At 39.2% G+C, this 11,741-nt stretch overlaps 2 protein-coding genes across 6 annotated transcripts in view; one reads left to right on the forward strand and one right to left on the reverse strand.

Moving 5' to 3' along the window:
• LOC121645853 (F-BAR and double SH3 domains protein 2-like) overlaps nt 1-5,522 on the reverse strand; it is a 58,722-nt gene extending 53,200 nt beyond the window's left edge. Inside the window, exons 1-2 of one of the 2 annotated variants that reach the window (XM_041994597.1) lie at nt 5,118-5,522; nt 1,709-1,806 (exon numbers count right to left, since the gene is read on the reverse strand). In XM_041994597.1, coding sequence (XP_041850531.1) covers nt 1,709-1,806; nt 5,118-5,138 — 119 coding nt within the window. In that variant the 5' untranslated portion in view covers nt 5,139-5,522. The remainder of the gene's footprint in view (nt 1-1,708; nt 1,807-5,117) is intronic. The other variant, XM_041994598.1, reaches the window with a different exon arrangement.
• The window catches only part of p2ry2.1 (purinergic receptor P2Y2, tandem duplicate 1), a 42,912-nt gene extending 31,192 nt beyond the window's left edge, over nt 1-11,720 (forward strand). Inside the window, exons 1-5 of one of the 4 annotated variants that reach the window (XM_041994602.1) lie at nt 6,974-7,044; nt 9,334-9,684; nt 10,164-10,332; nt 10,570-10,915; nt 10,997-11,720. In XM_041994602.1, coding sequence (XP_041850536.1) covers nt 9,345-9,684; nt 10,164-10,332; nt 10,570-10,915; nt 10,997-11,191 — 1,050 coding nt within the window. In that variant the 5' untranslated portion in view covers nt 6,974-7,044; nt 9,334-9,344 and the 3' untranslated portion in view covers nt 11,192-11,720. Of the gene's footprint in view, nt 1-6,973; nt 7,045-7,130; nt 7,285-8,111; nt 8,185-9,333; nt 9,685-10,163; nt 10,333-10,569; nt 10,916-10,996 lie in introns of those variants that run through there. The other 3 variants (XM_041994599.1, XM_041994601.1, XM_041994600.1) reach the window with 3 other exon arrangements.
• Nucleotides 11,721-11,741: the final 21 nt, after the last annotated feature.

Raw genomic sequence — 11,741 nt, forward strand, 5'->3', positions numbered from 1 at the left:
ATTAGGGTAAGTAACCTCAGAGCAGCTTTTGGGATTTAGGAGTTAAAAATCTGCTGTCTGCTTCGTGCATGAAAACGTGTATTTTGCAAACCATCTTTGCGCGTCATCAGACTTTAGTTGTCACATAAACCCCAGTTACAGTATTTTGAAGATGTTTTTGAAGATTGTTGTCCAGTCATCATATTAGTACCTTTGCAATGAGTTAACCAAATGACAGTCTAGATAAACTGTTCCAGTGTTACCTTTTCTATTCAGAACCATTCAGAGTGAACTTTTACATATACAACACACACTCTGCATTTCACTAAATGTCCCTCTGATAGTAAAGTAGCTGGCTTTCTACTGCAGGCATCAACTCTGCATTCTGACCCTGGATGAGGACATGTCAATAATTGCCTCTTCCTGTGGAAACCATGAATACATTATTAACACTGACATCAGTCAGAGATGCATATTTTAAAGCAGTCAAAAAACAATGGCTGAAATCCTAGTTAAGTAAGTCCAGTGTGAAGGGTTATCCCTCATATTTGGGTTAAATTTATATCTATTCTGGTAAACTTCTGTAAAATAAAGAAAAACAGTGAATGCTGACAGTGCAGAAGATGAAAGCAAATAAAGATGGTGACTTTTTTTAACCAATTTAATAGGAGAAACACAAAGAATCACAACATCTATTGCACCTCACCGTAACCTTTCTATCTGAGTTATTACCACTAAAAACAGCAACTAAATAGAAAGAAGTTTCTACAAGAACCTGAGCCCAGGTCTCCCAATCGATGGGCAATCGTCCGAATCACTGCACCACCCTGCTGCTCCTGATTTTGTCAACATGAAAATGTGTCTTTACAAATAATTACAAAACACTGAAGGCTTAAGTAACGTACTGGGAAAACACTGCAGGCAGTATCTTTCCACGGTGAGGATGACTATTTGAGAAGCTTCAGTCAGTGGCTCAAAGCTCCATCTCTCACTGACTGAAAAAACTTTGTGGCTGAACATGTTTAACTGGCTTTCACTCTCTCCCACAAGTGAGACCAGCGCCTTGTTCACGCTCCAAAACCCCTGCAGCAACAAGCCAATCTGTTCCCAAACAGCTGGAGCTGCACCCAAGGGTGCAAAGGGATGACTCTGTGAGAACACGAAGTGGAGACAGGGTGAAAATAGGAAACAGACACAGGAATGGAAGCAGAGAGGCAGATAGTATTAGAGAGTTTGCTGTCATAAATAATCAATGCTTAGTCAACAAAGAAAATGAGAGTGAGAGAGGGAACCAAGGCTTTCTCCCATTCCCAAATCAAAAAGGGAAAACTGCCAACTCGCATACATCATGAGTAAACAGAGCTAGGCCAAAATCAAAAGGAGATATGGGGCCAGACGGAATGATAGGGCAAAGGAGATGAAGCCAAGGAGTAAGAAAAAGATGAAAGAGAGAGAGATACAGAATGGCATTTAGAAAAGAAGAAAGAGAAGCTAAAGGAAACAGTCATGAGAGCAGGAAGAGGGCAGCAGGAAATTCCTTCATCATTTTCCCAACCCTTTGTGCTTTACAAGAAAAAAGAAAGCTGAAATGACAGTCCTCCTCTTTTTCTTTCTCATGCCAATTCTCCTTCGCTCCCTACAAGCTTCCTTCTCCTTTCATGACTATGTCCACAACGTGTGTTGTGCACATCACATCCACTTGTTTTCAAATCAAGAAATGTTTTCATACCTCATGTCTTCCAGTAGGTCACATTCAGTCTGATGTTTAAAGTGCAGTCGCGTCATCTGCTCCGTGTGAGTGTTTTTTAGCTCCTGTGTCACTTTGACCTGGAGGAAACAAAAAGACATTAACAACTAAAGAATCTGTCACTTACACATCCTTCAACCTCCCAGGCATCTCATGTAGATCTTGGCACATTCTGGCCTACAGATAACCCTACTCTAAAATAAATCATATTCCCCCACTTACTGACACATTAATACAACATCAGTAATTAGAAATGACAGTGAATTCTTTTTCTTTTCTGCATGCAAAGTATACAGTACGATGGAGGTCTCTTAAAATTATATAAGAATATTCATAATGAATGATCCATGTCCATCCACAATCTATAATCCATTTCTATCAGCCACCCCTGGCTGGGTTAAATGTTGCATGAAATTACCAAAAGTAACACAAACACATTACAAAATAATGATTCAACCCCCCCACAACATGTCTTCTGCTTACTTGTGATTCATCTAAGAGCCCGGCTCTAGAAACACATATGAAGAACAGAAACATTTACACGTTCACGCCACTGATTAATCAGTATAGTGTGCATGTGTGTGACAGGCCACAGCTGCATGTAGGAACAGACAGACCCTTGACAATGTCTGAAAAAGATATTGTTCTGTCCCACATGCAAATAATAAATATTGATGATTAGATCAGATTAACCTCGTTGTCTTGTTCTAAAACAGACATGGCAACAGAATCGACCCTTAAAATGCTTCCGTAAGCCCAGGCAAGCACTTCCATACACACACCTCCTGCCAACACACACGGCGTCACTGTGAAGGTCACTGTGCATTGTCGAGTGAATTCCACCAGCTATTCACCAGAGTAACAGTGGGCAAATTCATGACTGTTCTAGACAAAACAATCAACAACATGCCATGCACTACACTGGCAAACACACACACACACACAGCAGAGCTCCTTTCTTTCATGTGTTGTGACTCTGAAGATAAGGAGGGAGTGGTTCATTACATTATCAGGGCAAAAGCACTTCACTTGATTTCACCTCCTATCACTCATAGGCAACTGGGAAAGAGGGGGAGAGAGTGATGGAGCAAAGGGTGATGGAGAGATGAATTGGTCAAGTGAGACAAGTTGGGCATGACAAGGTGGAATGTAAAGATGAGTAAATGAGGGTTAGAACAGAGAAGGAGAGAAAGGGATGAAAATGCTGATGCTTAAATGTTCATAGAGAAGAAGAAGATGATGAAAGCAACAGTTAGAAAGATGTCACACAGACATGATAATAATAAACTTAAACAGTTAGTCTAATAACACCATTTTTCCAGTTGTTTGCTCCTTCCACGTCACTGGGGTTTTCTTTTTTATTTATCTTAAAATCAAAATGTGTCAACAATCGCACTGTGCTGTTTGACTTTTCATCTAAATCGATTATGTTAATGTCAATAGATACTCTATGTCTGTCATGTATTAGAATAGAATGCTTCTAGTAAGCCTTACCAGAAATCATTGGAAAACAATGTGGAAACAATGATGGGCTTTTAACATTTTTTCACACATATTCGTACTCAGGTACGCTGAAAATTTTCTGACAATTACGTGAAGTATATTTGCAGTCAGCTCAAATAATTACTATCAGGCAGTTACCATGTGGACCGTAAATAGATTAATCAATAAATAATTATATTTACTTCAGAAATTACAAATTTACACCAGCATGTGTTCTTTCTGTGCTTCCTCGTGGCCTGAGATGTTACTTGTTATCACCAGTTGAAATTGCAGGGCTACTAAATGACTGGGTGGTTGAACTATTACTTAACTGTCTCTTTTAGAGAAATATTTTTTTAAATATGTAAATGTGGGAAGTTAAAACTAACAAAGAGCAATAAATGCCATAGAATTGAACATTTGCTCTCACCTTGGTATGTGTCAGTGTTTATACAAGATAAATGGCAAGACAAGAGTCTTGAAACGACATTTGTGTGGAGATGCATGGTCTGTGTCAACACAGATGCAGCCATCTTTAATTCAAGCCACATAAAACTAATATATGAGACTCTAATGAGCCCAGTTTGCAAGCAGATGTGCTAAGAGGCACAGACAAAACACTTAAAGGCTGAAAGTGTCGCACTGGGAGAGAAAGTATCCAACAGCCAAATACTGATACTCTCTGGCTGTGGTGGGTTGAGTGCACTGAGTATGCCACACTGGTCGAGGGTTAAGATATCAATATTTAGTTCAATTCTGTTTTATTCTTTAAAGCATTTTAACCATATAACAGAATATAAAAAAAGTGACTGAAATGTTACACTTAATCACACACAGGGTAAGAGTGGTCTCTACAGCTTGACTTATGCTTGAGAGAGTGTGTTTTAAGGACATGATGTGGCATGCTGAAAACCAGCACAGAAATTGCACAGGGGAGGGATATGTGATAATTAAGAGCAAACTGTGCAGAGGTTCACAGTGGGGTGATTGCCTCGCATGGATCTAGTTTATATATATATATATATATATATATATATATATATATATATATATATATATATAGCTTGAGGAGGCTAACTTCAGTCTGCTGCCCATTTACATGAACAGCCTTCCAAATCATCAATTAGATAAACAAACTGAGAAAATTCCAGTCATGATAGACAAAAACACATGTGCCATGTGCATTAGGGATTGTGATCTTTTCTACAGCCACATGAACGGCTCTGTCTTCACATCTGCCCCGTTTGTTTGTATGATTTTAGCTTTTGTCAGCTGAGCCTCCTTAGATGAAACGATGTGACGCCGGACAGACTAAAGGTCTTTCTTTGACACAAGATGCATCACAAACAACAGCAGCTTTTGTTGTGCTGTGTGATGGAAAGCTGACACAATTTGACAAAGTGAAAAGGAGCCAAAAGAATAAGACGGATGCAACACACTGGATTTAGTCGTGGACTAAACGTCACATTACGAGCTGAAACGTTGCTGCCGCATGTTAATATACAAATAATGTTATTTAAAGTTATTTATACTACTGGACGTATTAAAAGGACGACTACAGCATAACGCGGAGTAACAGTCTAGTGCTTTGTTTAAAACGTCTTATGGCAGACCACCTAGCGTCTTCCAGCTAACGCTGTTTGACGTTTGACGGTCACGCTACAGCGGCTGGACAGATGCACATTATTGCCACTAAGGTTCCGAACCGTTCCTAACTCTACATGCTAGCATGCTTGCTAATGCTGGCTAGCAGGGGTCTTTTCTCCCCTTTAATATGTGTAAGTCTGTATCATCAGACGCTTTAAATGTGGTAAACACATTGCCCAAATCTGGGATTACAACACCATTATGTGTCAGTCATTGTTTGTACAACCCAGCTAAAACATAACGGACCCTGGAAATCACTCACCTTCCTCGGCGGTGGCTGCATTTTGGAGTATTGACATGAATGGTGCTTCCCTTGTGAGATGTATTGTAATTCCAAGAGGAAATCCAAATCAGTGTGAAACAAATATCTCTGCTTCTTCCAAACAAAACAAAACAAAAAGCAATCCTCCCCTAATGTCGACAGGGAGGGAAAGACGGTAGTTAAATTTGTACTCCGGCGGCCATGATTGATGATAAATGGCCAGTTTATCCACAGCAGAAACTGAGGCTGCGAGGAGACACTGCACACACTTGTGTTGGCTGCTACCACTACGAGTGTGTGTACTGTACTGTTGTAACCAGAGGAGCGAGCAGGCGGAGAGCAGAAAGCAGAGTGAAGAGGTGGAGGGGAGCATTAACGGGGAGCCCCTTCAGCAGCGAAGCTCAACGGCTCCACCATGTGGCGGAGAGCGGGATAGCGGCCGGGGTCTGATGAAAAACACAAGGAGCATCTTGACAAATCTTTTTTAGTTTCTGGACCGACGCGGACTGTGACCTCGAATATCTCTCGTGCAAAAGGTATTTAATAACAAATAAAGGAATGAAAAGAACGATAACTATAAATCAATTTGTTTATCCACCAGGGCTTTGCTCCTGTCTGCCCAAGGAGAAAAAAGACGGGCGGGCGGCTGCGTCCTGCAGACCTGCATAGCAACAAGAAACCGCAGTCGATCGAGGAAAAATCGATCTGGAGTATGTTAAATGAAAATGAACGATTTAAAGAAAATAAATGGATAAGGGAGACAAGATTATCATTTTCCAGAATGCTATATGTTTTCAATTAAAGCATTAAAAATGCCACTATTTAGGCTGCTCCAATTAAAAATGATAATTATATGAAACATTAACACAAATATTAATGGACATATAAAATGCATTCATCTAAACGTATTCCTTTAACATCCTCATGTTAAAACCGAATTATTTAGCACTGAAAATATGTCAGATATTGCATGTTATAGAGTACAACAGGGTCATTGTGTTTATTGGAAGATGGCTGTTAGCTGAATTAAGTGAAGTATGTGGAAACCTTAACAGAAAGTTGGCCACAGCAGCAACTGTCATGACACAGTGCCTCCATACATGTTCACAGCCATGTGTTTGGTTGTGTTGGGTATTGTTGCATATGAATTACACTCAAACAAATATGTAAAAAGTGGCTTATAAAGTTGGAAAAATAATATTGTTGTGCTTAACATTTTCAAATCTGAACGCCCCCATTTGTCAGACTTTGAAAACAGATTGTGCCAAACTATGCCAAAATGGCCATTTTGAAAACCTCTCTCAAACTGTCTGTAGTAAAACCTCTCTAATTTTGTTCTGCTTCACTTTATCAGTTTTATCATCATAACAAATTTCATGTGTTCCCTCTACAATGACTCCAGGAGCATTCAAATAAACCTCGTGGTTGCAGCGTTATACTCATTTCATTATGGGTGTGCAATTTTTGAGCAGAGGCTGAAAAGGGCCACAGGGCTCAAAGGGCTAAGGTGATGTCAACATATGAACTGATAAATAGCCCAAATAGCTTCAGTAACTGGGAGGTTTTTCTGTCCATACATTTTGACCTTCTAGTCTCCATCCCACCGCTGCAGCGCCACCTTAATGGATGACCTCTGTAAAGTGGTAATGGAAATTGTCCAAACCGCTCCAGGATATGACTTATTGGCATGTTGGAGGAAATGCACTTTAATATCAGTTTCCCAGAACTGTCCTCGCTCTTTTTATTTAGACTTAAGGGTAGTAATGTTTTACAAAGAAAATAGTTCCATGTAAAAACCATAAATATCAACAGCTGGTGGAGAAAAAGGCAGAACGGCTGGAAGGGCAAGTATTTAATTTTGTTGCTCCTACAGTACGTGTAAGGTTAAGGGACAGGTAATCATTAATATGCAGAGTTTCAGCAGCAGGTAAGACATTTTCTCACCTTTCTTTTCAGTATAACACATTAACCCACACACAGATACACACACACTCTAGCATTTAGAGAAACTGAACACCTTCACATGGTCACTTTGTGTCGAAGGCAGAGAAGAAAATGGCTGGCATTCTTTTTGGGGCTATATTGTTTTTGTTAGGTTCCTGTCAGGATGACTTTGACTTACAATTTCTTTAGTTTGTGAACGTCTATATTTGTGGGCCATACTCAGGTAAGAAAAGTGCTTTCTCTAAAAGCAGCTCCCATTTTAAATGGCTTCAAAATTATATGTTTGCCTGTGAAAAAGGATAAATAGTACAAATGAGGGTTTTGTCTTGAAATTTGTATATCAGACCTGTTGTATAGACAGCAACTCTTTGACTACAGCTTGGCATTACCACATTCCTCTCTAGACCTCCCAGTCCAAGACTTATGATAGTATATTACATCTTAATCAGGATAGGATTCTTTTGTTAGGTCCTTTCAAAGAGAAACCTGGAAAATTATAAGACTTTTGTCAGCTTTCAGCTAAACAACAAGCCAAAGCAACAGTCACGTTAGAAAAGACGCTTTTATTTCACATATTGTGATCAAGAGCAACAGAGGATAGCCAGCCTGATGTCTGCTTTTAAATCCTTTTAAAACATATTTCTTTGATAATCTATAAGGTAATTGTTTAGTTATGCATTAATATGTTAACTATAGCTCTGTATGTGACTTATATTTTCTTTAATTATACCACTATGGCAGGGCAGTGAAATGCTTTTGGTGCAGTTTGTTTCAAATTCCACGAAATTTAGTGGAGAGGTGATGCAGTGATACAAGGAACAATCCTTTACAGTTTGATGCAGGATCAGATTTTCTTTAAATAGAGTTTTGGAGATGCCAGATGGTAAAAATGAAACATCTGAGTAATTTAAGATGGCAACAGATGTGATTTGGTCACTGTCCGTTTGATTGGAGGTAGTTAACATCTGAGCCTCAGGGCCCAGGTCTACAGGCTGCAGCTTGTCAGACCAGAACACACCTCAACAAGCTCTTCACCAACTCAAATATCTCATTTACACATTCAGCCTTAAACAACTGAGGATACACTGCACAGGAGTGTCAGCGTGATACCTTTTTACACAGTGTGAGTAATCTTGTAGGTTTTGTGTGTTTTATTGATCTTTGTTTACAGCCTGTTTAACAGAAAAGCACTTAAGTATGAGATTCTTACTGAATAGCAAGATGTGTTGATTTTGTCATGGCATACGCACAGCAAAGTAGGAATTTGGAGGACTTTAAAAGAGACCACTCTATCTCTGGTCTGTTATCTGTCAAAGCTAACCTGCAGCTGTTTTTAAAAGAAAGGGGGAACAAAGTGTTCACAGTGAGCACGTGGTAATGCTTTTGATAAGAAGAGCATAAAGTTAGAAAGAAAAGGACAAATTGAGTTTCATTTTCATCTGAGATGCTAATAACTGTGGCATCTACTTCGCACATTAGTTTTAGAGAAATTGCTTGTGTGACTGCTTTGAACTCGAGTTTGTCAGAGAGGACTGAATGAGGCAATGCTGTACTATATGCATGTTCATGAGAGAAGAAAAGGTTGCGAACTATCCTCCAGCAAGGTTTAGCTTGAGTTAGAAAACTTCTTGTCTGTTTCTCTTTCTGATAGCTGTAAGGATTTAGAAAGCTTTAACATGCAGATCACAAAGATGAGGGTTGTATTTCTGCATAAAAAAGTTGTAGTGGACATTCAATAAAAGCCTCCTTTCACACAACTTTGTATGAATCTCTCTTAAGCTAATAATAAACATACTACTGTGTATTCTAGAAGTGTCAGTAAGTTTGCATGTGTTGCTAGGGACAACACATACATATATTTCTTTGCATTAGACCAATGAAATCCACATAATTTTTTAGTTAAATGCATTCAGCAAGAAAAACAAATAAGAGAAACTATAGTAGTCATTCTTGTTTAATATGGAAGACATAGTTTAAGGATTCTGTTCTTTCCACTTCTCACGATCCCTTTGATTTATGCATGCACACTGACATTTGACATGGTATGACTGAAGCTGGACTCTATAAATCTAATTGTGAATCTATCCCTGAGTCTAAGCTTTATTATGTTGTGCTGCGGAAGTATGCCAAAGTGAGTCAGAGCATCCTAAAACACAGTCATGGCTGATGTCATTCTCTGTAATGAACCCATTTCCTGTCTACACTCCTTTTTGTAGAATATAAAAATTCAGTATGTTTCTAACCTATTCTTTTGTATATATCTTTTCTTTAGGCGTTATTGCAATGAAGATGGCAGCCTATGGAATCAACAACACCTATGACACCAACCAAAGCCACCTCTGTAATTTCCGTGAAAACTTTAAGTTTATCCTCCTTCCCGTCAGCTACACCCTGGTCTTCGTGGTCGGTCTGGCGCTGAACGCCACCGCATTGTATGTGATTCTGTTCCGCACAAAGCGGTGGAATCCCTCCACCATCTATATGTTCAACCTGACAATGTGTGACACTCTTTACATCTTCACACTGCCCTTCCTCATCTTCTACTACGCAGATGAAAACGACTGGCCCTTCAGTGAACCGTTCTGCAAACTCATACGCTTCCTGTTTTATGCCAACTTATATGGTAAAGTAGAAAACTACAACTATGCAATACAATATAATGTTTGGTTTGTTTTTAGACAAAATGTAGGAAAAAATTATTGAAAAAAAATATTACTTTTAATAAGTGAAAAATATCCCTCATTAGTCAGGTTTAAACTTTTTCTTGTGGCAGCTGACAGATTAGTTTTGCAGGATTTAGTCTACAGTCGTCGACATTGCTCCACAATTTGTATAAATCATTCAGCATTTGTCATGCTTTCAGCCTGACTGAGATGCTATGTATACAAAAAAAATGCAATTGACCTGTTAACTTTTTTTTTCTTTTACAAAACAATAGTTTTCGTTTGTCTATACAATTTTAATTAAGAAAAGTATTTAAATCATTTACAAATAATAACATTGTGTACCACATTAAAAAGATAGGCTGCACCTAAAGTTATGTGCTCGTGTAAGAAATAGTAAGGGATATAGTTTAAATAAATAATACTTTCTTTCTGATAGGTTCCATTTTATTCTTGTGCTGCATCAGTCTGCATCGCTTTGTTGGCATCTGCTATCCAGTCCGCTCCCTGAGCTGGGTCAGTGCTCGTCAGGCCAGACTGGTATCTGTGGCAGTATGGGCCTGTGTTTTACTCTGCCAGGGTCCTATCCTCTACTTTTCCAGAACAAGGTAATTACTCAAATTTTTTTTTATCCATCTTTTTTTATTTTGTCTTTCTTTCACTATTCATTATGTGTACCATTGGTGTTGTATAGTGCTTTATCTTATGGTGCCTTAAAGGGACAATTCTTTCCCACTAATAAATCTGTATTTTATGTTCTTTATTTAAATTGGCCTGTCTCTTTTATGGCCTACTGCCAAACCAGGCAATATCTTGTAAAAACTTTAACTTCCAACTCCTGCCAGGGACGTGAAAACAGATGTGAGGACTGAACGGATCTGCTATGACACCACCAGTCCAGAGCTTTTTGATGAGTTCCTGGTGTACAGCTCAGTGGTGTCAGTATTCATGTTTGCCTTGCCCTTCGTGGTGGTGATGGTGTGCTATGGCCTCATGGTGCGGAAGCTTCTAGAGCCCGTGTGGTCTGACAGGGGAGCTGAAGGCGGCTTTACACTCCAGCGGTCAAAGCAGAAGTCAGTGAAGATGATCATCATTGTGCTGGCAGCATTCATGCTGTGCTTCCTCCCTTTTCACCTCACCAGAAGTCTGTACTACTCTTTTAGATACCTGAGGCAGGTTAATCCAACGCAGGTGAGGACCAATGCCTTTTTTCTAATAAATGTGCTACTATGACTAAAAGTTCAGTGTATGGTATTCCTGTGTATTCACCAGATCAGCTGTAGTTTACTGCAGGCCTCCAGTGTGGCTTACAAGGTAACACGGCCATTGGCCAGCGCCAACAGCTGTCTGGATCCCATCCTTTACTTCCTGGCAGGACAGGGCGCTCGCAGCAGCCTCACCAAGAAGAGCAAACTGTCCTCACCGAAACCAACAAGTGTGAGCCAATACTTCACAACAAAACTCTGAAGTATTAGCTGAAGCTCTCCAGTAAAATTATTCCTCTTATACATAAATGTGACTTTATAAATGTCTTCAGATGAATTTTCATTTTAAGCTGTCTGGATAAAAACAAGACTTCTGAGAGTTCTGGGAACAACATTTTAAAAAATACTTTTTAGGATATTTTAAGGATGGAGATTTTGACCCTTTTCTTAACTTTAATTTAATGTATTTACACTAATTGACTACATGCGTGTTTTTTCAGTGATTAAACTAGAACACAACTGCATCAGATGTTTGTAGGTTGAAATCTGTGGACTGGGACCTCCGCATACAGCACTCAACAGCAGTTTGTAGATATTTTGCAAAGATTAACATACAAACATAACATACAAAAAAGAACGCATAAGGCAAATTTCACTACTTCTAGCAGTAGGAGAAAACTCATTAGGCCCTGTGTGTTTTCTACAGGACGGGGACAGTGTTTTATCCTCTGGACTACATATAAGACAGATTACAGACATGTCAGTGTACCTGTCAGTTTCAACCCTTTTCAGACCTCTTTAAAATGTTGTAT

Source organism: Melanotaenia boesemani, chromosome 9 (assembly GCF_017639745.1).
Source record: "Melanotaenia boesemani isolate fMelBoe1 chromosome 9, fMelBoe1.pri, whole genome shotgun sequence".
Taxonomy (NCBI): Eukaryota; Metazoa; Chordata; class Actinopteri; order Atheriniformes; family Melanotaeniidae; genus Melanotaenia; species Melanotaenia boesemani.